The 26,509-nt window shown below is 33.2% G+C and overlaps 2 protein-coding genes across 2 annotated transcripts; one reads left to right on the top strand and one right to left on the bottom strand.

Moving 5' to 3' along the window:
- Positions 1 to 1,628: 1,628 nt before the first annotated feature.
- LOC145054411 (caffeoylshikimate esterase-like) lies at positions 1,629 to 3,039 on the bottom strand. Its single transcript, XM_079002577.1, has 2 exons — positions 2,413 to 3,039; positions 1,629 to 2,280 (listed from the first exon to the last, which is right to left on the bottom strand). The coding sequence occupies exons 1-2, from the start codon at positions 2,953 to 2,955 to the stop codon at positions 1,825 to 1,827; spliced, it is 999 nt and encodes a 332-aa protein (XP_078858703.1). The 5' UTR covers positions 2,956 to 3,039; the 3' UTR covers positions 1,629 to 1,824.
- Positions 3,040 to 4,232: 1,193 nt separating this feature from the next.
- On the top strand, positions 4,233 to 26,237 carry LOC145054410 (pleiotropic drug resistance protein 1-like). The gene is made up of 23 exons (XM_079002576.1): positions 4,233 to 4,695; positions 4,779 to 4,899; positions 13,800 to 13,888; positions 13,976 to 14,060; positions 14,168 to 14,327; positions 14,445 to 14,521; positions 15,001 to 15,054; positions 15,130 to 15,220; positions 15,295 to 15,596; positions 17,226 to 17,507; positions 17,930 to 18,246; positions 18,329 to 18,489; positions 18,886 to 18,989; positions 21,792 to 21,948; positions 22,021 to 22,181; positions 22,289 to 22,618; positions 22,993 to 23,283; positions 23,709 to 23,792; positions 23,885 to 24,018; positions 24,100 to 24,327; positions 24,415 to 24,586; positions 25,386 to 25,640; positions 25,741 to 26,237. Exons 1-23 carry the CDS (start codon positions 4,355 to 4,357, stop codon positions 25,996 to 25,998), a joined length of 4,254 nt encoding a protein of 1,417 aa, XP_078858702.1. The 5' UTR covers positions 4,233 to 4,354; the 3' UTR covers positions 25,999 to 26,237.
- Positions 26,238 to 26,509: the final 272 nt, after the last annotated feature.

Genomic DNA, 26,509 nt, shown 5'->3' with positions numbered 1-26,509 from the left:
AATGTGGCTTTACCAAGTGATGTGTATGTTGGGTTGTGTTAACATATAACCTTCATTTCATTTTTTTATGGGCTATTCTCATTTACTCTCATTTAGGCATGTGTGCTTCTTTTTATTATGATCTTATCCAACCTATAATGATTCATAATCTTTTATTTCAGTTTTATATATAATATAATATACACATTTGTGAATTCTTTTTTGGTTTTATTTATGTAATAAACATATATCAAACTTTTCGACTTATAGTAACTTGATTCATGGCTACTTCTATTTAAAATGCAGGTTTCTAACCTCTTGAGGAAGTATATTATAGAACAAGACTCTCGTATGTATCATTTCAAATATAACTTACATTTGTTGTTTTGCTATTATCTGGAGTACTTCATTTTTTACAAAATGTTGATGAGGTGATTGTTTATGGCTCAGCACATATCTGGACTATTTATGATCTTAAAAAGGTGGCGTCTAAAAAAAGGCAATGTGATCCTATAGCAGCAATAAGTATTTAGAGTTTGTCAGACAGAAAATGGAATCGAAGAGCAGTCAACGGCTTCGTAAGAATATCAACAATCTGCAAAGAGGAAGGAACATAAGGAAGGGAGATAGTGCCCTTCTGGAGATGATGACGTGTGAAATGACAGTCAATCTCAATGTATTTTGTGTGCTCATGAAACACTGAATTCTTGGCAATCATTATCGCACTCTTGTTATCACAATACAAAGGGTGATAGTGCCCTTCCGATTTTATCTGATTTTTTTTCCCTTTTTTGACAAATTCTGAATTTTTCCGGCTTTAACCGAATTGAAGCCGATTTTGACTGAATTTTGGCGATTTTTTTTACTGATTTTGACCGATTCCTAATTAGGCATCTCGGCTCCTACCCAATTCCTATTATAGGAATCGCCCGTTTAGCCGATGTTTGCAACACTGCATGTAATATTATTTCGATTAATAAAACAAACATATTAATATACAAAATATATTGCGTTATCTAAACCTATACCATGAAGTAAAAGATTAATACAAGACGCGTTAGCATGAGATCAATGTGTTCTTTGCCAAGAAAAAGTGACGCAAGTAGCAAACACAAATATGAATCAAATAAATAAATCCAAAGGCATGGAGCCTTGAAAATCCACAATAGTATACTGAAAGTGATGCAGAAAAATACATTAGGATACAATCAAATATGGAATAAAAAAATCAACAAAAGCGATCATAAGGATAAAGGTTTTACCGGCACAGCACGGATACAAGCGGTTTCGGCAATGGGTGGGGAATGAGGAGGAACGACGTGGAGAGAGTAATAAAATTTTAAATAAATAAAAACGGGTAGGATTTATTATTTTTATTATTTATTATATTTTAATAAATAAAAACCAAATTTACTTCGTAATAAAATTTGAAATACCCTTATTTTTGTAATTACTTTTGTCAACTACAATGATTCCGTAAAAAAATCGTTTATTTAGTATCACCCTTTTTGAATCATCGTCGTATTTAGCTTTCTTTTAAAACAAGAAGGTACAAGAATACACGACACAAGACAATTATTGATTAAAAAGAAAGACAAAAAAAAAAAAAAAAAAAAAAAAAAACTCATCATTTTAAGCTAATGCCATCGTTTGTTTTCATAAAATGTAATAGCTTCTTTCTATATTTCTATAACAAATAATCCGGCTATAAAGTAGCCTCTACAACTTTCTCTCTCAAATCCCTTCATCAAGAGTAAAATCCTTATCCCAAAATACAACATTCAAACTACAAAACATCTCACTATTTTACCAGTTTTATTAAAAGGATCTTCAAGAAGAAAAGCATTAATCAGTAGTACATTTAGACCCAAACTTCTGAGCTTTCTCATCAATCCAAGCTTTCATATCCCCCAACACAAGAGCAACAGCATCATCTGGTTCCCCTTGAATCAACGAATGATACATTCCTTCATAAAGCTTCAACACTTTATCTTCTTTAGCAGTCACAGCCTTCTCATACAGCATCTCTGAACCAGTATGGCACGCCAACCCATCTGATGTCCCGTGTGCAACAAAAAATGGCACCTTCACCTTCTCAAAGTTGTTCTGCACATAATTTGTCACCCTCACAATCTCTCTCATCGTCCCCACCCTCGGTTTTCCGGTGTATCGTTTTGGATTCACCGCTATTATCTTCAGTTTCTCAACATCTTTGATCGCCTTCGCCACCATTCGAGAATCCGGCATCGCAGCCCACGTATCCGCTAGTCCGAAGAGTAGTCCGTACATCGTTAAATGTAACTTCAATTAAGAAATTACCATAGTTGTGATTGGATCAGTGAATCAAATTAAACAATCGATCTAGATCTGGGATCTGTGGGAAAAAATGGGATGATTTACAGTTTGAAATTGAAACTGAAATTGAAATGTTACCTTGGAGGGAATCATGCCTTCGGGTATCACTAAAAGTGGGGAAGACAAGATCAAGCCGGACCATGTGTCCGGATCCGACTGGAAGTACATAAGAATGGTGATCAGTCCGCCCATCGATTCCCCTAAAAGGAAGGCTGGGAGATTACTGTACTCTTCGCTCCGGCGAACACTAACGAAGTATGATAGTGAAGTCGCGGCTGCTTTATCCATGTCTCCGATGTATCCATGGAGGCCGTCGGAGCGGCCGTGACCAAGGAGGTCCGCGGCGAAGACGGCGTATCCCCACTTGGCGTATGCGATGCAGATCTTCTGGAAACACCAGCTGGAGTCGGATCCGTACCCGTGGGTCATAAACACGACGGCCTTAACTGGTTGGTCTTCGTCTAATGGAAGCCATGACTGAGTGAAGATTTTGCCGTTTGGGGTTTCGAAGTGGGATTTGGAGTTCCGGACGCCTTGGGATTTGTAGTATTCTTCCTCCGGTGTTTCACCCCAGAAGAACGGTGGTGGCGGGGGTAGCGGAGGAAGGTTTGGCGGTGGCATGGTTGGTGGATGTGGTCGGAGTGGTGCGAAGAGAGTAAATAATCTTTCCGAGGATTTGACGGGATAATTAAGAAGGGCTCTTTTTGCGTTGCAATTAATATAATGATTATTCATTTATTTGATTATTGTTATTGCAAATAGCCGAAACTAAAAATTTAACACAAATTATTTAAATTTTAATTTTTAAGCTACTCTTTTATCCATATCAATTCTCAATTTTTTTTTGAAGGAGAAACACATTTCATTTATTTTGATACAGCTTGACCAAAGACTATTTAATAACTGATTCTGATCTTTTATTATTAAATTATCATTTTTGAAAACTAATTATTGATTATTAATTTTAAAAGATTAGGTAATTTAAGTTCAATATCAGTTTTAGAATGGCTTGAACAAAGCAGATTGTTGAAACTTCTAAAATGATTTTTTTATAGATCAAAACAACATATATATACTTACTAATTCTTAACCATTACTAACATTTCTCACCCACAATAGTAAAGTACACTTCATTTTGAGTAAATCACATGAATGGTCCCTATGGTTTAGGGTAATTTGCGCGTTTGGTCCCTAACTTATTTTTTTAACTCGGAAGGTCCCTACTGTTTGTTTTTGTTACACGCTTGGTCCCTGTCTTACCTAAAAAAACCATTTTGCCCTTGATTTTTTAAAATATTTAAATAAACACACCCCAACCCCAACCTCCATCACCTTACCTTACCTATCCTATCATTTTTTTCTATTTAAATAATAGTTTTTTTAGGTAAGATAGGACCAATCGCGTAACAAAAACAAAAAGTAGGGACCAAGCGCGTAACAAAAACAAACAGTAGGGACTTTCCGAGTTAAAAAAATAAGTTAGGGACCAAGCGCGCAAATTACCCCAAACCATAAGGACCATTCGTGTAATTTACTCCTTCATTTTTTACGGATAATAATAGTAAGTGAAACTTATAATTAAGCATTTTGCAAGTTTCAAGTTATATATGGCTCTTATTGGTAAAGAAATACATGTCTGTTGCTAACTTACTTTTATATATAATTATTTGATTTTTTTTTTACCAAATGGCATAAACGTGATACACATTTCTTACATTCTCAAGCACTATGAAGCTTAGTGGTATGCTTTATTCTAGAAATTAACGTCGCTAAGGATGTGGTGAGTGCCAACGTGAGACATGAGTAAAATGATTACTATGATTAAAAATATCTCAACCAATTATTATTGCCTGTTGGATATTCGGAGTCTTTTATAAAGAGAACTACTTTCCTTTCTATCCACAACAACAAAAAGTTGTTCCTCTAAAAGAATATATACCTAATGCGCATTTTTTATCAGCTTTAATAAGACAGTGTAACCCATATGAAATCGTGAATATTTTTTAGTGAGAGTGTGAAAATGGATGGAAGTGATATATACAAGGCTAGTAGAAGTTTTAATTTAGGGAGTAGACGTACCACTTCGTGGAGGGACAGTGGATTGGACGTTTTCTCTCAGTCAAATCGACATGAAGATGATGATGATGATGAAGAAGCTCTGAAATGTGCTGTTCTTGAAAAGCTACCAACTTCTGATAGGTTGAAAAAAGATCTGCTTTATGGATCTAGTGGATCACCTGATGAGATTTTTGTTGATAATCTTGGATTAGAAGACAGGAAGCATTTGCTCGATAGACTGGTAAAAGTACCTGAAGAAGATAATGAAAAGTTCTTGTTGAAGCTCAGAGACAGAATTGACACGTAATTTGAGCATTAAAAGCTTTCAAAAAAATGATTATTATTATTTTTTTAAATGCGGTATTTTTCTTTTTTTGAATGTTCAGGGTGGGAATTGATTTGCCTACAATTGAAGTAAGATTTGAGCATTTGACAGTGGAAGCTGATGCTTTCACAGGCAGCAGATCATTGCCTAGTTTCCTTAATTTCATCATCGAAATCCTAGAGGTATGATATTTTGGAATATGCGGTAAACGATTGCTAGAAATAGAAATGTATCTTCATTGTTTGTTTATTATCCCATTTTAAAAATTAATAAAAAATAGTTTTTACTTAAGTATCATCCTATAAATGGCTGAACTTTTCATCGGGTAAGAGCATTTAGGATTTTTTTTTCACTTTGCCACATCAAGGTCAACTTAACAAACCATGAAGTTTAGACAAAATTTCACTATTGGTCCCTGTGGTTTACAGAATGTCGTACTTTGAGGACTTTCTAGCAAAAAGTCACGCCACTGGTCCTCATGGTTTCAGTTCATTGCGCAATTGGTCTTTGACCCTAACCCCATCACTTTTGTACCGTTAGTGCAAGCGTAGTTTTGTCTTTTTACCTCGTTGTACATCAGAGTAGATAATGTAAGCCCCACAAAAAAAAAGCAAAATTCAACATCAAGATTCAAGATGAATTATCATATGTTGTTCCAACATGTTGAATCACAAACCTATAGATCTTCCCTTTCAACCAGTCAACATCATCTCATCCTGCTTCGAAACCATCCGGTCCAACCGATCATTAACCTACTTCAGCTGCGATAAAATCACCTTAATCGGCCTCACTTCTGCTGACCAGTCCCGGTCCCACCACCATTCTTCCTAAACACCTGAAAACCCTCATCCAACGATTCCTCCACAAATTTCAAAAACCAAATTTGCATCTCCTTCTGCAATTTCATCCCCAATTCCACACTCTTATTCACCCCATGCCCCTTAATCCACGACCCATTAAAAGAATAATTATAAGAAGAAATCGTCAAATGGGATTTCATTATTTCGGTTAGGGTTGAACCTGAACCGGGTCAAATTTTAGATTGGGTTTTCTTTTGGGGTTGAACCGGGGTCTCGAACCCTTGGTTTGCTAAGAGGGAGACGACTTCGAGGTCAGTGGCTAGGGCGGCTTCGATCCAGAGAGCAAGGGATTTTGATTGGTTGGTCGGTTGGGGGTGGTGGTGTGGTGGTGCGATAGGTGGTGGCGGTGGTGCGATAGGTGGTGGTGGTTGTGAGGCTTTAAATCCGGTTTGCTTTTAATCCCACTCTTCTCTTTCACTTATGTTTCATCCCAATTCTTTCTACTTGATTTTTTGTGGAAGACCCAACAAGTGCCTTTGAAACCTTTGAAATCTTAGCAGCTAAAGTTGCCATCTTTTTCTTGTTGCCGGAATCAGTTGTCGGAGAAACTTTAACTCCACTAGATAACCGCCTACCTACCTGGACAGATTGACATTCTTCGTGAACTTGGAGATGCTTGTCTCCAGCCATTAAGTAGAAGGATACAAAGGCGCGGCTTACATTATATACTCCGATGCACAACGAGGTGAAAAGACAAAATTACCCCTGCACTAACGGTACAAAAGTGACGGGGTTAGGGAAGGACCAATCACGCAATGAACTGAAACCATAAGGACCAGTGGCATGACTTTTTTCTAGGAAGTCCTCAAAGTATGATATTATGTAAACCACATGGACCAATTGTGAAATTTTGTCTAAAGTTTAAATATAATCAAGGCCCACCCATAGGGTTTGGCAAACTGGACGACAACTCCGGACCAACGATGGTTTGGGGCCCCAATATTTATGAATTTATTTGTATTGAAATACAACAAATATATACTAAACAAGATTAAATATAAAACTAATTATAGTTTAATCAAAGTTCTATATAACGTTAGACGTAATTTGGCGGCAATGTTAAGCCTTAAACTTTTACAAGCTGTGACGAGCCACGTTGTTTATAAGTCACGACTTAAGGCGACAATTTTGTATATAATTAATATTTTTTATATGTATTTTCTACTATTTATTTATAAAGATATACATATATGACTTAAGATGAGATTTTGTTAAAAACTTGACGTCAAGTACAAACATTGAAGTTATGACGAAGCCATAACGAACTTTTTAAAACCTTGAGTTTAATAATTTAAGAATTGTTGGTTTTTAATACCTTTATACTACTTCCATCAATTAACTTTCTAGATTTAATTTTATTTGTTTAAATAATTTATTTTTAGTTAGTGATCTAATATCAAACTTTGGAATTAAAAAATAATTTTAAAACTTAACAGATAATTATAAAAATAAACATAATCAAATTAATATTATGGAAGATATACTTAAATAACTCAACTTTTACCTTTTTACCAAAATCTACTATAATAAATGAAGGTTTTTTGCCACATGGCCTCTTCTCATTTATTTGAACACATGACATTTTCAAGAATTTTTAAATTTTCTATTTTCCACTTGTCATTTTATTGTATTTTTCATTTTATTAAATTAAAATTCCACATTTAATATGTAAGGTATTTATTAGAAAAAGTTTATATATGTAATGTATTCAATACATTAAAACTTCATTAATTTTAATAATTCAAAAAATTTCTCAATTTTCTTATAAATTCAAAATTTTCAAATTGTTAAAATTTCATATTTAATTTTTTTCAAATAAACCCATGTAATACATGAGTCTTACACCTAGTTACTATCAAATAAAATGTGAGCATTTCAGATTTTGTTGATACATAACGTTTATTTATTTTATTTTTTTAACATTTACATCAAATATTTAAAAAGAAAATTCTTTCAACTTCTTAATTTGGAATAGTCATCAGATTTGGAGTTGTCTTTGAATTTTTAAAAAAGTTTTTTTTTTCTATTCGAAATACAAAATATATTTTTTTGTTAGAAAAAAAAATACTTTTAATGTAGCATAAAGTTTGTCAAAAAAAATGTACCAAATTTTGGATTGTGGTTATTTGTACAAATGGCTTAAAAGTTAGTTATAATGAAGTAAACTAACATTTATGATGGTAATTTTTATAATTATCCCTAATTAATTTTTATAGTAAATGACCCTTTTTGGTTTTTGTCCGGGGCCTAAAATATGTTAGGATCGGCCCCGACTACAATAGGGTATTTATTAGGGTATTTATTTGTAATTAATAAGATAGGAAAATATAATTTATATTATGAAGAAGCTCTATGTAGAAAGCTTGCAAATTTAGAAGCGAAGTGAAAAACTAGTTATCACAATAGCTTGCGATGTTATCATGTATATGTTTTATGGATATGTATTATTTTATTGTATTAGTATTATTTGACGTATATATTGCGTAGTCCATAGTGTAAATGTATATATTTCTATTGTATTGAATGGAAATCATCATGGAAAATATTACCCCTTATCATGGTATCAGAGCCTATACCCTAAAATCTCTCCATGTCTCTCTAATCTTTCGGCCATGACCCCATGAACTCTCTACGAAACCTATGAATGACTTTCACCTTTGACTTTTTCTTTCTTCTCAACACTGCCATGACCAATCTCTAATCCTCCACTATATGAAATCACCAACATATGTTCATCACTCCCTCTCATTCTCGATCTTGAGCATCGTAATTATGACGGGTGGTGAGAGCTCTTTTTTAATCTGATTGTATTGGTTATGAAGTGGCCGACCACCTTGATGACAAAGCTTCACCAACAAACAAGATCAATAATGGATTTCTATAGACTCTCTTGTCAAAATCAGTCCATGTTGCAAATGATCCTGAAAATAAAATGCACAATCTCACAAGTTAAGTTAAGTCTTGAAACTCTATTTCACAAGAACAAAGACACAAAGGTTGTACAACTTAATAGTGAACTCAGAACCAATTCTAATCGCGACTCATCTATCACCAATTTACAACACTAAGATCAAAACAATTGTTGATATACTGGAAAACAATGACTATACAGTTCCAGATAAGAACTTGGTGATGTACAATATCAATAGGAATTCCCCGAAATTTGACTACATCGCGTGTGTGATATGACATCGATCCCCACTTCCTTCTTTTGTTGTGACTCGATCCATGCATTTTTTTACCGAGGAGCAACAAATGAATCAAGTAAGGCATGTTAAAGCTTCTCATTATTACAGTTCTTCTTTTCCTACTATTCCACAAGCCAAGAACCATACTCATAGTGGTGGAAATCATCTCCATGGTAGTGGAATGGAGGACGTGGTGGACATCATTGTTCCTACGGTAGACGACAACCTCATATTTCAACAACTTCCAACACCCTTACCTCAACAACAACATCCATCGTTGTACCTTGCTTTCTTTGGCTCTATGTGGGGTTACAGTTGGCCTAATAGAGCTTGTAACATCCCAAAAATACCAAGGAAAAATTTCATTTTAATTAAATCAAAACCATTCATGCATTAACCCAAAAGAAAACCAGAGTAAAAGTATTCTCAAAACATCAGAGTAAAATCCTAAACAATCAATGCATAATAAATCTCCAGGGGATGCAGTACAATCAAGCTGGGTCCTTCCTTTTGAAACCAAAAGTACCTGAAACATAAACATAAACCCTAAGCACAATGCTTAGTGTCTTTTGCTAAAATACGACATATCGTACATACATTAGGCCCCACCCGATACAGATCTGTCAATAACATGTGTTGGGCTCCACCCAACACATTCATTAGGCCCCGCCCAACATCGGGCCCCACCCAATATACATACAAACACATGCAAGAGGCATACATAAAACTAACATCCTATAACACTAACAATGGGCTGATATTGCTGCCTTCTACCAACAAATACTATGAGGAGACTCACCTGAACTATTCAACAAAAGCCCAACAACTACCTCAACAACAAAACATCCAAGCCAAGCTTCCTAAAGCTAAACCGAAATCAATCCTTAGCTAAATGCTCAATTCTACGTAATTTTGACCAAAAGTCAAAATGGTCAAAAAGTCAACAGTCAAAGTCAAAGTTAAAATTTCCAATCAGCAGCCCTCTACTTGGCCACGTCGTGGGTATAAAATGCCAAAACAGTCGATGATCCTCTTAGTTGCCACGCCGTGGGGACTAGTTTGGACAGCTCAAACGAGCTTAATCCATTTTCTTCTGATTTCAAGAGCTCCAAAGCTCATATATGATCCTTTCCAATGTCTTAATGGATAAAGTTTTTAACTTTATCCATTAGGAGTGTCCATAACCCCAAGATTTAGACTTTAAGTCTCAAAGGGACCCAAAATGCATCTTTCTCAAGTTAATCCATTAAGTCCAAGTCTCAAACTTCTAGATCTAAGTCAACGAGATGTTTAGATGGATAAAGTTTCCAACTTTATCCATAATAATGCCACAAGCTTTCAAGATCTAAATTTAAATACACCAAAATGGCCTAAAGGACCAAGATAACATGCATGACTAAAATGGAAGGCAAAAGAACATAACTTTCTTAGTCCATGGGGTCCAATAAACATTCCAAACTAATCATAAGATGTTGGAGTCCACTCAACTCCAATATCACTCATAAAATGGACCAAAAGTGCCAAAAACCCTAAACGAAAAGATCAAATGAACTAGATAGCAAGATTGGAACTTTATACTTACAATAGTTCAGAAATATAGTGTCTTTGATGGATCCAAACTTGAAGCATCATTATTTGCAACTAAAATAACCTTCTTTATCATCAAACTTCATCAAAATAACATAAAAAACATTCAAAAGAGGAGATAGGAGAAATGAGAAGCTCAAATCTTGAAGGTGGAGGCTAGGGTTTCTCCCAAGGGGTTCTAGAGATGATGGATGCAGATAAAATGCCCAAAACTGCGGAACAGTAAGCTTAAATACGTTGAAAACCCTAAAAATCATGGGCTTGGGTCTGACTGATCCCCACACCGTGGCCACGACTTTTCACTCAAATCCATCCAACTTCAAACAACCATAACTTCTTCGCTTCAATTCCATTTTTGGTGATCCTTATATCCACGAAAATGTACAGACGAACCCCACACTTCCATCTAGTTAATTTTGGCTTAGCACATGTCGATCTAAAAACCATAATCCATGCAAGACGCTCAACAATTAACTTTTCCCATTTTACCCTTTGGTTCTGAAACACAAACCAAAGGCTTAGATTACATAATCGTTAATATCAACAACAAATAAGGTCTAAACCCTATTCCTTTCAAGCCCAAGGCCTTTACTCGATCAATTTATTTTCCACAATCCTGAAATAAGAATCTTTTTTGAAACAGGATGATACAAAGCTTATCCATGATCCTATTTCTCTCGGTAATGATACGCTTCCTACTCCACCTCAGTAGTAAACCCACAGGCCTAATGCCTACTAGTAAAGCCCTACTGCATGGACTCCCTCACTAGGCTTACAAAACTAACCCAATAGTCGAATTAGGTCCAAAACCTTTTCAATGCATCAAGCTCGACCTAACAAAACCTACCTTGGTCCGAACCTACTATGAACGAGTCTAATATGCAATCCACATATCTTCCTTATTTTCTTGGCAGCTTGAACTTATGGACTATTCGAATGTAGATTGGTTTATAGATTCCTACGCAACTAACCATCTCCACAACGACTCATGCATCCTTCACTCCACTAGTAATAATCATTGTATTTATAATTATATATTAGTCGAGGACGAGTCCTCTATAGTTCTAACAAATTCGGGTCATACTGGTACTCCTAGTAATAAACCGTAATGTCATCTTTATATTCACAATATCCTTATCACCCCACAAATTATCAAAAATCTTATGTATGTTCTTGTATTCTCTTGTGATAAGAAGTGTTATGTTGAATTTAATGTGTTTGACTTTTCTACGAAGGACTTGAAATCCAAACAGACTTTGCTTTGTTGTGATATATACGTTGAGTGACCTATACCCCTACCATAGTCCTATCTCCTCATTCCCTTGCAACTGTTGGTGATTCCACTTGGCATTAACATCTCGATCACCATAGTAATCAAGGTTATCAACATTTACTTTCTAGTTTGTCTATTATTTGATATGTTTGGGTAAACATGTACACCTTCCTTTTCGTCTTTCTAATATCATTGTTGAGTTCCCTTTCGAGGTGATACACTCTGGACATCTATTTCTAATACTAATGGTCTTTAATATTATGTCATATTCTTGGATGATTTTTCTCATTTCGTTGGCTATACCTGCTTAGACATAAATATAATGTTATTTTTTTTCCAAATTTCTTCATTTTCGCACGTATGTTAAAATTAATTTAATCGAGACATTACAACTTCCAAACTGAAAAACAGGGTGAATATGATAACAAGATATTTTTACAACCTTTGTCATCAAAATGATATATCCATAAGATTTTCTTGTCCTCATGTGTCTCAATAAAACGAAAAATATGACCGGATGTTATGTACCATTAACAGCACCTTCTGTTCATTCCTCTTTAATGGTCATCTTCCACCAACATTTTGGGTGGAAGCTCTTCACATGTCTTGTCATCTATTCAACATATTACCTTCCACCACCATCAAAAATGACACACCCTTCTTTAAACTCTTAGCTACCAAACTAACTTACAAATATTTGCATATCTTTAGGTGTTTATGTTATCCTCATGTTAGCTCCACTCACAATGTAGCTTCTTACTCATCCTCATCCATCCCCCTCGGCTAACCATCCCAACATTAAGGCTTCCGATGCCCATCCCAACATTAAGGCTTCCGATGCCATGACCACAACTCTTATTCCAAATGAGTGTTCAATCCTCGCTCTTATTTAAAGGTTTTAAAGAACAATAATTAGTTTAATGCAACGAATGATGACATGTAGGTGATAATGCTCTTAGATCCATTTGGTTATTCAAGAAGAAACATAATACATTAATACTGATGGATCTTTAGTGCAATACAAAGAAAGTTTGGTTGCTCGTGGAAAAACACAAAGACCGAGCATCGACTGCGATGAGACTTTTAGTCTGATTGTCATACCGGAAGGGATACACATTGTCCCCAGTTTAGTTGTTTCATAACACTGTCTGATTCATGTTGGACATGAAAAATAAATTTCTTCATGATTATCTTCAACTCCATGCTTCTCTGGCTTGGGGTCTTGTTGCTTACTCTGATGCCGATTTAGGAGATGCCACTTGACAAGAAAATCTTCCTCGGGTTATTGTGTATTTCTCAGGAACAACCGGTTTTATATCCCGTTCTATTGTTGAGGCAGAGTATTAGGGCGTTATATGCCGTTACAGAAATCATATGGTTATGCCAATCTTCTTCGTGAGCTTTACTCTCCGCTCATGAAAGTTACCATTGTCTTTTGTGATAACATCAACGTTGTCTATCTATCAACACTTCGGGTCAACATCAACGTACCAAACAAATTGAGATAGATATCCGTTTTTTTTTCGTGACAAATGTCTTGGGACATATTCGTGTTGTTCATATCCCCTCCTTATCACAACTGATGTACATCTTCACTAAAGGGCTTACAATGTCTCTCTTCCAGGAGCTCATATCCAGTTTAAACGTCTACATCTGGTCATCTACTCCCATTTCAACTGGCGGGGAATGTTAGTGTGTATATGTTTTATGGATATGCATATGTATTGTAGTACCTAGTCCATAGTGTACGTGTGTGTGTATATATATATATATATATATATATATATATATATATGTATGTATAGGATATGCATATGTATTGTAATACCTAGTCCATAGTGTACGTGTGTGTGTGTGTATATATATATATATATATATATATATATATATATATATATATATATATATATATATATATATATATATTTGTTGTATTGAATGGAAATCATCATGGGAAATAGTACCCGTATCATGCGAAACTTATTTGACTGGAAAAGCTCCTCAATAAGCTCCTATTGTAGAGGTGCCAATAACAAATGAAATTGAAAGTACATTGTTGTAATATCTAGAAATGAAAGTAGGATAGTGTTATGCACAAATACATGAAAGTACTTTGTTATTTTTTGCATTTCGCCCAACAACTATCTAGTTCATATTCATGCTGATTTTCTCAGGCGTTCTTGAATATATTCCATTTACTACCAAACAGGAAGAAGCATATCACTATACTTGAAGATCTAAGTGGAATTATAAAGCCTGGCAGGTGAAAAAAGCCTAGTTTTAAACTTTAAAGCATTCCATTTGAGTAAACATGAACTATATATTAATTATTAATGTTATTCTTTTATAGGATGACACTACTTTTAGGTCCTCCAGGTTCTGGAAAAACAACTTTGTTATTAGCCTTGGCTGGGAAGCTTTCCAAGGAGCTTACAGTAAATTACGACGCGCTTACTTTTTTGGCTACCCTTTTGAGGAAAACTTAAATTATGTTATCTCTCACTTCAATTTTGTAAAAAAAAAGTTGTTTCTTTGTAACCAGTGGTCAGGAAGGGTGTCATACAATGGGCATGATATGCATGAGTTTGTGCCTCAGAGAACCTCTGCTTATATCAGTCAAAATGATCTTCATATTGGTGAAATGACTGTTAGAGAAACCTTGGCTTTTTCTGCTAGATGTCAGGGCATTGGATCACGTTATGGTTAGTTGGCATAATCCTAGCCGTTGATGTCTAAACTATCTCAACCTGTATGTTTTTCACTATCTACCTTGTGGTGGAATAATTTTACTGACATAGTTTTTGTCCAATAAATTACAGAAATGTTGGCAGAATTGTCAAAAAGAGAAAAAGATGCAAATATTATGCCCGATCCTGATATTGATATATACATGAAGGTAATAAAGGAGTTACATTAGGTTAATATGCCTTAGGGGCTGTTTTTTTTTACTCCATTAAGTCTTGCTTGGGTAAAAGGTCTTAAATATGGGTAATGATGTTTCTCTGAAGTGTTGTATGCATAAGTTTGTCTCTTTTTTGGACCGCATAAATAATCTCAATGAGACTAAATGACTAGTTTACCTTTACATTAAAAAAAACAATATTCATAATATTCAACGATTATAACAGTATTCATAAATTCTAATGTTAGACAAGTAGGGAGAAACAAAGGACAAATAGTCTTGATACATTAAGCCAATTTTTTCGGGTTATTCCATTAGTCATTCTTTCCAGCTTAATTAAATTAAACGAAACAATGATATATTGGTTTCCTGATTAAATGTTTAACTTATTATGCTCATTAAGTAAAAAAGAAACAACCCCTTGACTTAACTTGAAAAAGAAAATAACTTGTGATTCTTCTATGATGCTTTAGGCAGCAGCAACAGAAGGTCAAGAGACAAGTGTGGTCACAGATTATATTCTCAAGGTATGCTATAAAAACTAAAAATTATTGACTTCCAAAACATTAAATTATAACAATAATGTTTTGTGTCCCATTTAGATCTTGGGACTAGATATCTGTGCAGATACCATGGTAGGGGATCAAATGATAAGAGGCATATCTGGTGGACAAAGAAAGCGAGTCACTACAGGTACATAAGCTTTCATATGGCATACATAGAGTCACATTTGATACATGTTTTCTGGATTTGATGAAAACGTATAGGTGAAATGATAGTGGGCCCATCAAAGGTTCTTCTTATGGATGAGATATCTACGGGTTTAGACAGTTCTACAACGTTTCATATTGTGAATTCTTTGAGGCAATATATTCAGATTTTTGAAGGAACTGCTATTATTTCGCTCCTACAGCCTGCACCCGAAACGTATAATCTATTTGATGACATAATATTGCTCTCGGATGGCAAGATTGTGTATCAGGGCCCACGTGAAAAAGTGCTTGAGTTTTTTGAATCAATGGGATTTAAATGTCCAGAAAGGAAAGGTGTTGCTGACTTCTTGCAAGAAGTAAGTGTTATTTCTAGATTTGTTTCGGCTTCTTCTTATGCAAACTAACAAATATGGGTGTAACTAACTTCTTAATTGCTAAGATCATCCATAGTAGGAGCTTTTTCAATATTATTTTTGGATAAAAAAGCCTATCTCCTATGATGTTCTCTTTTTCATTCCCAAGCTTTTTCAAAATGCTTTTTAGGTGAGAAAGCTCCTGAAAAAACTTATTTGCGATTAGTGGTAGCTTTTACATCTACAAGCTCTTTCAATAAGCTCGTGTAGTTACAAACTGTTACATGAGCTTTTTCATCATTCTTAATATATTTTATTTATTTTAGTGTATAAAATACACCAAAAATAACTACTAATTTGATAATGGGACCCACAAATAAGCTTATTGAAGAAGCTTTGCTTTGCTATATAGTTGACATATGTTAAGCTTTTTTGGATTGTTGAGGTGACTTTTAATTACCTAAAATTAAGGAGAATTCAGTTCGTGAGAACGGACAGTGTAGATAAAAAAACCGGGCGCTAAAAGGTCAACCAAACGAAAAAGTCAAAAACCTCAAAATATCCACTTTTCGCTAAGCTTAGTTACAAGTCATATCAATTTCAGTGTATATCATTTATTTTATATAAAAATAACTAAAATTAAATTTAAAATAACTAAGTAGTATATTTAATTTTCATAATACAGAAAATAAATTTAAAATATATACAATTTAATTGAGATCTACTAATTACTCTTTTTATGTAAATAAATATATTTAAAATTTAATTATATTAAATAAATAGTATACATACATTATCTTTCTACAAACAACAAATGAAAATAAATAAAACTTAGTAATATATATTAAGCAATATTTCATTACAATACTTGAAATAATATAGTATAATATAATAAATGTTTATTTAATGTTACCAGTATTTCTAATTAACTTTTTCTTATTTACATTTTTATAAAACTAAAAAAACTGGGTTAGTGAGTTTTGAAAATTTATATTAAACGGCATAACATTTTTTATCTGTAATATAATAAGCTAAAAGAATAAAAAATAAAATGAATCATGAAAAAGCTCATATGGTCAAGCTTGTAATCCTCATTAATAAATGAAAATAAGTTTGCTACATGTCATTCTCTAATGTATTATGCCACATGTCATTTTGTCATAATTTTGAGATATTTATTTTCCATTTGTCATTTATTCTATTTTTTATTTTTTAATATATCATTAATTTAGTTTCTATAAATAAAAGATACCATAATAACTATATTAATTTCAAATTTTAAATTTCAAACTTCAATTTCAATTTTAAATAAATTACAGTTTAAACCTTCGTATTTAACATATTGTTATAACTAACATGTTTATTACACGGGACTGACAACTAAACACATAAATTTAATTTATTTTTTTGCATGTTTTTTTTCTCATAAGTTTTACTTATTTCAAATTTTACGTTTAATTATTTATATTTAACATTTTGTTTTAATGAACCCGTATAATATACGGGTTTCACAACTAGTTTTTAACAAGCCAAATGAAAAAGCTCCGCTATAGCTTATTTGATTTTCAAGAACTTATTTGACAAAAAAAGCTTATGTAAAAGCAGTGCGCTCAAACACACATATATCCATAGGTAACATCAAAGAAAGACCAGGAGCAATACTGGATAGAGAGAGACCAACCTTACAGGTTTATCACAGCGAAAGAATTTGCTGAGGCATATGAATCCTTCCATGAAGGAAGTAGAATGGCAGAAGAGATTTCAATCCCATATGACAAAAACAAGAGCCATCCTGCTGCATTGACAACCAAAACATATGGAGTGAACAAAAAGGAGCTCTTGAAAGCCTGCATTTCAAGAGAATTTTTGCTTATGAAGAGAAACTCATTCGTCTACATCTTCAAACTATTTCAAGTACGTACTCAATTAAGATGGAGGGGTTGTATCTTTTTTATTTAATGGACTTAATATAGACATTATGACTTAATGAGTTAAGCCAAAAACATGGCTAATTGTATTAAAACACTAACCCTTTACCTTTTCTCTGTTCTTTTATCCTCTCAACTCTTGTCACGTTAAAATCGATGAAAATTGTAAAATTTATTTTATGGAATATATTGGTAAAATGGTCATTTAGTCTCATGAAGATGGTTTAAAGTGTCTAGATAAAGAAACAAACAAACAAATCTTATGTATATAGGACTTTATGTGGAGAGACATCATTGCCCATTCAACAGCTTTATAAGTTATTAAGATGAGAAAAAAAACAATCATATATTAATGTTTCAAAGATAAATTCTAAAACCTAAAGAATTTATTTTCTTACCTACTTTCAGCTTCTAGTGATGTCATTTCTGACAATGACAGTCTTTTTCCGAACCGAAATGCACAAAAGGTCGGTGGAAGATGGAGGGATATACACAGGTGCACTCTTTTTTGGTGTAACTACGATCATGTTCAATGGATTTTCTGAGCTTTCCATGACCATAGCAAAGCTTCCTGTCTTTTACAAGCAAAGGGATTTCCTGTTTTACCCCTCGTGGGCTTACACACTTCCTTCATGGATCATCAAGATTCCCAGCTCATTTATGGATACTTTTCTTTGGACTCTTCTTACATATTATGTAGTTGGATTTGATTCAAATGTTGAAAGGTTTGTTACTTCAAATTAACTGACATTACCTGTTTTCCTCCTAGGGCGTAACATATATGACTAAATAATCTCCTTTTTATAGATTCTTTAAGCAGTATTTGCTACTCTTTCTCGTCAACCAGATGGCATCAGGATTATTTCGCTTTATTGCAGCACTAGGTCGAAATATGATTGTTGCAAGCACATTTGGTTCATTTGCACTTCTCATACTATTTGCTTTGGGTGGCTTTGTCCTATCACGAGGTACATATGTTCTATTTAATTAGACAGTGTTAGGTATATGCAGCAATAGACGAGGGAATAAAACTTAAGCATTAATTATGACCGAATAAAAAAAAATCATGTTTGTTTTTCATATATGAATGGAATGCAACATTCCTTTCTTCTCAGATGATTTTCATTCTATGGGGGATGGATGTTAATTTTTCCATTCCTTCATGGCATAGCTGAATATATTACAACTATGCTTGAATGAGTCCTTTGTTCATTCAAGCCAACAAAACATAATGATCCATTCCATTCTATAGTCTTTTCATTCTTTTGCGATTTCACTCCATCACACCCAATATACTCTTAAACAAAAGAAAATCTTCCATCAACTAATGATTAGGAAATGTGGTCTTTTTTGCAATATCACAGATGCTATAAAGTCTTGGTGGATTTGGGGATATTGGTCATCACCAATGATGTATGCGATGAATGGGATTGTAGTTAATGAGTTTCTTGGGGATAGTTGGAATCGAGTAAGTCATTTAAATACCACAATAATATAATGTGTGTGTGTATATATATATATATATATATATATATATATATATATATATATATATATATATATATATATATATATATATATATATATAGAGGTAGCTTCAAATGTTTTTTCCCATCTATTGTGTGCTACAATGCATCAATAAGAATTGAGTAAACATTAAATGTATATTAAATGATATCTATATTTATAAATTTTTTTATGGAAACTAATTTAATTCGTCATTAATGTCAATAATAATATTCTTTCAGAATGAATTCATATATAAAATAATAAGAGTGTATTCTAGGAGAACGAGAGTATATTCTACTAGAATACACCTTCATTCTTCATATTTCATACAACTTTATTGTATTTTAAGTGAGTGAGTCTTGAAATAATGTTATTGCTGACATAAAAACCTAGATACGAATTCATTCTGAAAGAATGTTATTGCTGACATTAATGACGAATTTAATTAATTTCCATAAAGAGAAAATTATAATTATGGATATCATTTAATATACATATAATTATGGAAACCATTTAATATCCATCATTATTTAATTAAATAATAATATAATTTTACTAAATTTCTATTGGTGCATTGTAGCATACAATAAATGTAAAAAACACTTTAACCTAGCCATATATATATATATATATATATATATATATATATATATATATATATATATATAGGGCTAGGTTATAATGTGGATGAACAACTATTGTGTGGATGTGTGGATAATGCTATTTTAAGAAAATTACTAAGAAAATATGTTGTTTAGCAATGTGAATACGTTCAATCTCACAGAACTCTTGTTATTTTAATAGATTCTCACAAATTCTAATTCATTTTTGTTCTCATTCATCGTTTTTATTTATTTTAATTATTACAGAATACGACTCAATAAACATCCTGATAACATTATGACAGAATGAGAATAATTAAGAAAAAGTATATAATAACTTTATAGACGATTTAATTAATGAAAATGTTTAATAATTAAAATAATTATATAAGACTGAACATATTCAAATTATCAAACAACATATTTTCTTTGTAATTCTCACAGAATAGCATTATCCACACGTCCACACAATAGATGTCAATCCACATTTGAACCTAGCTCTCTCTCTCTCTCTCTCTCTCTCTATATATATATATATATATATATATATATATATATATATATATATAGTAAGAAAGAAACTTTTGGTGGGAAAGGTAACAAATGTACTAATTGCATGTTTTATGATGAACTAAAAAAAATAAATCACTGAATAATGATAAATATTATCATTCACAAAAAAAACCTCCAAAAATACCGAATATTCATTTTTGTAATGATTCAATAAAATTGTTCAAAAAACACATCAAAATTTGATTCAACAAAAAGTGAATTATCGAGATGTATTTTTGGCAATTTTTTTTTGCAAAAATTATGTTATTTTTGCATTATCTAATGATTAATTTTATTGTTTTGGCAAAAGCATACAAATAATACACTTCTTATAATATCTACCAAATTTTTACTGCTTTTTTAACCCAAATTATATATATATATATATATATATATATATGTGTGTGTGTGTGTGTGTGTGTGTGTGTGTGTGTGTGGGGGGGGGGGGGGACCTTAAAAAAACCTTACCTATTATTCTCAAATGCCGGAAAAAACCATTATGTTATTATTTTATTATTTTGTATGCTTTGGCCTATGTTGGGTTGTTATGCTTCATCTGCGGAACCATTAAAAAAATTTTCATGTATGCTTTCTCAACAAAAAAAAATATGGGCCGAGAAAAATAAAGGTTTTATTGTATAAAACAAGAATATAAAACGGTTTTATTGTAAAAAATCATAACATAAAATAGTTTTTTTTTTGTACAAAACTATAACATAATGGTTTTTTCACGCATTAGAAAATAATGATTGACTTTATTTATAACCACAAATGCTAGATAACCGAATATCAAGGGTTTGTCATTTACGAAGCATTATTTTAGGCATTATTAAAAATAAAATGGTTTTATTGTACACAATAATAACATAATGGTTTTTCCATCATTAGGAGATAATAAGATAGGTTTTTCTAGACTTCCACCCCCCCTATTTTTGGCAATTTTTTTTTGCAAAAATTATGTTATTTTTGCATTATCTAATGATTAATTTTATTGTTTTGGCAAAAGCATACAAATAATACACTTCTTATAATATCTACCAAATTTTTACTGCTTTTTTGACCCAAATTATATATATATATATATATATATATATATATATATATATATATATATATATGTGTGTGTGTGTGTGTGTGTGTGTGTGGGTGGGGGGGGGGGGGGGGGGAACCTTAAAAAAACCTTACTTATTATTCTCAAATGCCGGAAAAAACCATTATGTTATTATTTTATTATTTTGTATGCTTTGGCCTATGTTGGGTTGTTATGTTTCATCTGCGGAACCATTAAAAAAATTTTCAAGTATGCTTTCTCAACAAAAAAAAAATATGGGCCAAGAAAAATAAAGGTTTTATTGTATAAAACAAGAATATAAAACGGTTTTATTGTAAAAAATCATAACATAAAATAGTTTTTTTTTTGTACAAAACTATAACATAATGGTTTTTTCACGCATTAGAAAATAATGATTGACTTTATTTATAACCACAAATGCTAGATAACCGAATATCAAGGGTTTTTTCACGCACAAGAGCGCGCGCGCGCACACACACACACATACACACACTATATGTTCATTCAAGCTAACCGTTTTTAACATTAAGTACAGGTATTGCCTAACTCAACAGAGTCCCTAGGAGTGAGGATTATAAAATCTAGAGGTTTCTTCCCATATGCATATTGGTATTGGATTGCAGTAGTGGCTTTGATTGGATATGTGTTCCTCTTCAACTTTACCTACACGCTAGCTCTCACATTTCTAAATCGTACGTATCCATCCTTCTTCTTATTTATGAGTTAATTCATAGAGCTTTAACAAAATAGGAACACATATGCAGCTTTGGAGAAACATCAAACTATTATATTAGATGAAAACGAAGCCCAAAATCCTTCATCTGTTGAGCTACATTCCATGAGCAAGAAAAAGGGAATGATTCTTCCATTTGAACCGCATTGTATCACCTTCGATGATGTTAAATACTCAGTTGATATGCCCCAGGTGGTTATAAACACAGTTGTTATAAACTTGTTTTAGTTCCTACTTCCTAATATTAATCAAGATTCTTTATCATATTTGATTGAAACTAATGAACTTTGGCATTAAAGGAAATGAAAGATCAAGGGATTGAGGATCGATTGATGTTATTAAAGGGTGTGAGTGGGGTGTTCAGGCCGGGTGTTCTTACAGCATTAATGGGTGTTAGTGGTGCTGGTAAAACTACTTTGATGGATGTGCTGGCAGGAAGGAAAACAGGTGGATATATAGAGGGTAATATTGTCATTTCAGGGTACCCAAAGAAGCAGGAAACTTTCGCTCGAATTTCAGGATACTGTGAACAAAATGACATCCACTCACCTCATGTCACAGTGCATGAGTCCTTGATTTACTCTGCTTGGCTAAGGCTGCCAGCAGATGTTGATTCTAAAACCAGAAAGGTAAGGAATATATTGATCATTTTTTACTAAAAGGCTTAAGGGATTAAGCCACAAAACCAGGCTTAATGTATTAAGACACTAACACTTTACTATTTTTTTTTCTTTTATCCTCCCAACTCCTGTCATTTTAAATTGATGAATATTGTTTAAATTTATGAATATTGAGGAAAACATGGAATGTAATGGTAAATTGGTAATTTACTTCCATTCATATGGATTATTCTGTCTAGAAAAGAAACAACTCTTATGTATATAGCAGATTATCCACACAAAAATTTATTACTCATTCAACCACTTTACTTATAAAGAACTTAACGGGAAAAAAAACTAGCCCCTAAGGAGAATTAGACTTAATAGTAAAACTACATGTGCAGATGTTTGTTAGTGAAGTGATGGATCTTGTGGAACTGAATCCAATAAAAGATGCATTAGTTGGGTTGCCAGGTGTAAATGGACTATCAACCGAACAGAGAAAGCGGTTAACCATAGCGGTTGAGCTGGTGGCTAACCCGTCTATAATATTTATGGATGAACCAACGTCCGGTCTTGATGCTAGAGCGGCTGCTATTGTGATGAGAACTGTTAGGAACACTGTGGACACAGGTAGAACCGTTGTGTGCACCATTCATCAACCAAGCATCGATATATTTGAAGCTTTTGATGAGGTATATATAATAAAATTAAGGATATATTATAAAACAATATAATATTGACTATTAACTTAATGATAGAAGTATAAGTGACACACTTCTCTATTCGGTTAAACCGATGCCTGTTCGAACTGCTATTGAGTCTTCATCAAATCTAACAAATTGATTGGGATTGTTTGATAACCTCTAGAGGGAACCATTTAGAGGTCACCTCTGAATTGGTTAGCATTCGACGTGTTTGATAAAGCATCTGAATGGTTAAGGAACCTTACCTTCTCTTAATCATTAAGAGGTTGGAATCATTCGACACTAAATGATTCCGTTTAATCAATTAGCCCCTAATAGTACTCTTTCAATATCTTTTTGTAAAGATAACAAAACTTTACATTCGGGATTATACTTCCCGAATGGGAATACTAAAATTTATATATGGGTTGCAGCTATTTTTGATGAAACGAGGAGGAGAAGAGTTATATGTTGGACCAGTCGGTCGCCATTCCTGCCATTTGATCAAGTATTTTGAGGTAACTAAGGTTACATTATTAACAAGTTTTAAATAATAAAACACAATTTGCATAAAATGGTTTAAAATGTAATACACTACTGAGCATTCTAGGATATCGAAGGAATAAGTAAGATCAAAGACGGTTATAACCCTGCCACATGGATGTTAGAAGTTAGTACCTCAGCACAAGAAATGGCTCTTGGAATTGATTTCACACAAATCTACAAAAACTCTGAACTTTACAGGTAAGTCAAGTAGTCAATACCAATAATTTCATTTCATTAAACCGTTTAGTGATTTTAGTAATGTCTTACACTTATTGATAGGAGAAATAAAGCTCTTATTAATGAGCTGAATACACCGCTTCCTGGATCAAAAGATCTCTATTTCCCAACTCGATACTCTCAGTCTTTCTTCACACAATGCATGGCTTGCCTATGGAAACAACGCCTGTCATACTGGCGAAATCCTTCTTACACTGCAGTAAGATTTTTATTCACTTTGGGAATTGGATTGATGTTTGGGACAATGTTCTGGGATCTAGGTGGCAAAAGGTAAGATACTTTAAGAGTAATAGAATTGAATACATCTCAACTTAGTTTTGTATTTTTATTAATTTACTCGTGTGATTGTAATTTCAGGACATCAAAACAAGATTTGCTTAATGCAATGGGTTCTATGTATGCTGCTGTTCTTTTTATTGGGACCCAAAATGCGTCATCCGTGCAGCCAGTGGTTGCTGTTGAGAGGACAGTCTTTTATAGAGAAAAAGCTGCAGGAATGTATTCCGCCCTATCATATGCTTTCGCACAGGTACTTAAGGGCTTTTTTTTCATTAAGTCCTGCATGGATTAAGTGGTGTTGGAAACAAAACAAAAACACAAAATCTATTGGAGAGATTGAAGGAAAAAACTTATGAAGAAGATGGGCTCTTGTACAACAAAATAAAGATTTCTTATAAAAACACCAAGAACAACATTTACATCTGTTTACATATGTATATATAGAAATTAAAACAACTTGACTCTTCAGCCCTAACCATCACACCCCTTCCTTTTACGGTTAAAATAACTATAACTACCCTAACTGTCACATAACTATAACTGCCATATAATCTATTACTAAACTAACACCTAACACTAATAATAAGTTTAGCTTATTATTCAGCAAGTGGTTGAATAGGTAATGAATTTTGTCTAGACAAATTAAGTGTTGTATACATATGGTATGTTTCTTTTCTAGAACAAATAACTGGCTAAATGAGACTAGAAGACCGTTTATCCTTACTTTCTAACAAAAAATTTTCACAATATTCATAACTTTTAACAGTAATCATCGAGTTTAACATGAGACTATGAGAGGAGGTTGGAGGAAAAAAGAAGGGGAAATAGATGAGGGTCAGTGTCTGAATACATTAAGCCATGGTTTTTTTTGCTTAATCTTTTAAGTCATTCTGTCCGGATTAAGGAAAAAAGGAACAACCATGTATAGTTTTCAAGATAATGTGCTTAACCCATTAAGTCCATTAAGTAGAAAAGAAACAACCCCTTAGTACATAACCCTTAACAGGATTTGTTATAAATGTGAACCTACTGTTAAATTCCTTTCTCAGGTTCTGGTGGAACTACCCTACGTGTTTGTACAAACATCAGCATACGGTCTCCTAGTGTATGCAATGATTGGATTTCAATGGACAGCAGCCAAATTCTTTTGGTATTTATTTTTCATGTACCTCACATTACTATACATGACCTTTTATGGCATGATGACTGTGGCCATGACACCCAACCCCACTGTTGCTGCCATTGTTGCTGCCTCATTTTATGGAATATGGAATCTCTTTTCAGGATTTGTTATCCCACGAACTGTAAGCTCCATTAATCCTCAACATTTTTGCCTCAAATTTGAGATTTACAATCTTTCCTTATTAATTACACATATGTTCTTGTTCTCCATTTTGTAAACAGAGGATACCTATCTGGTGGAGATGGTACTATTGGGCATGCCCGTCTGCTTGGACTCTCTATGGATTGGTTACTTCACAGTTTGCAGACTCTGAAGATATGCTTGAGAATGGTGAAACTGTAAAAGATTTCTTGGAGAGATATTTTGGATTTGAGAGAAGTTTTCTTGGTGTAGTTGCTGGTATGCATGTTGGATTCACCCTACTATTTGCATTTGTCTTTGCCTTTGCCATCAGGTCCTTTAATTTTCAAAGGAGGTAGGCCAATTATCAGGGAGTTTAAATATGAGCATTCTATTGAAGATGAAACGCCTTGTTACGTTCATGCATGGCATATGATTTGTGTTAGCCTAATAAGATTTTGGGCTTTATTTTGTATTGGGTATTATGTTGGCACATTAGCTAGGAAACCCTAATTAGTTCGTCTATAAATTATGTCTCCCTTTCATTGTAATTGTACTTTCCATGTGATAATAATATGAAACCCTAGCCGTTCTATGACTTTTTTTTGTTAGTTTACATCGTATCAGAGCGCGGTTGATCATTTGTATTTTCATTTTTGGGGGTATGTTGTAGTAGGCACGGCGTTGGGCGGATCGAACTATATTATGCTTAGAAATTTTTAAGGGTTTGGGTATGATTTCCTGCTTCGTTTTTGTATTCTTCTTGTATGATTTGTTCGATTTATTTCAAGATCTTGATTGTTCCTGCGGCTATTCGTATTTGCTGTTGGTTTGTTTGTTTTCATTTGACTATTATTGGAAGTATGGCCC

This window comes from Lactuca serriola, chromosome 5 (genome assembly GCF_051521515.1).
Source record: "Lactuca serriola cultivar US96UC23 chromosome 5, Lser_US96UC23_V15, whole genome shotgun sequence".
Lineage (NCBI taxonomy): Eukaryota > Viridiplantae > Streptophyta > Magnoliopsida > Asterales > Asteraceae > Lactuca > Lactuca serriola.
Note: the sequence above shows the minus strand (reverse complement) of the source record. Positions and strands in the feature narration are given on the sequence as shown.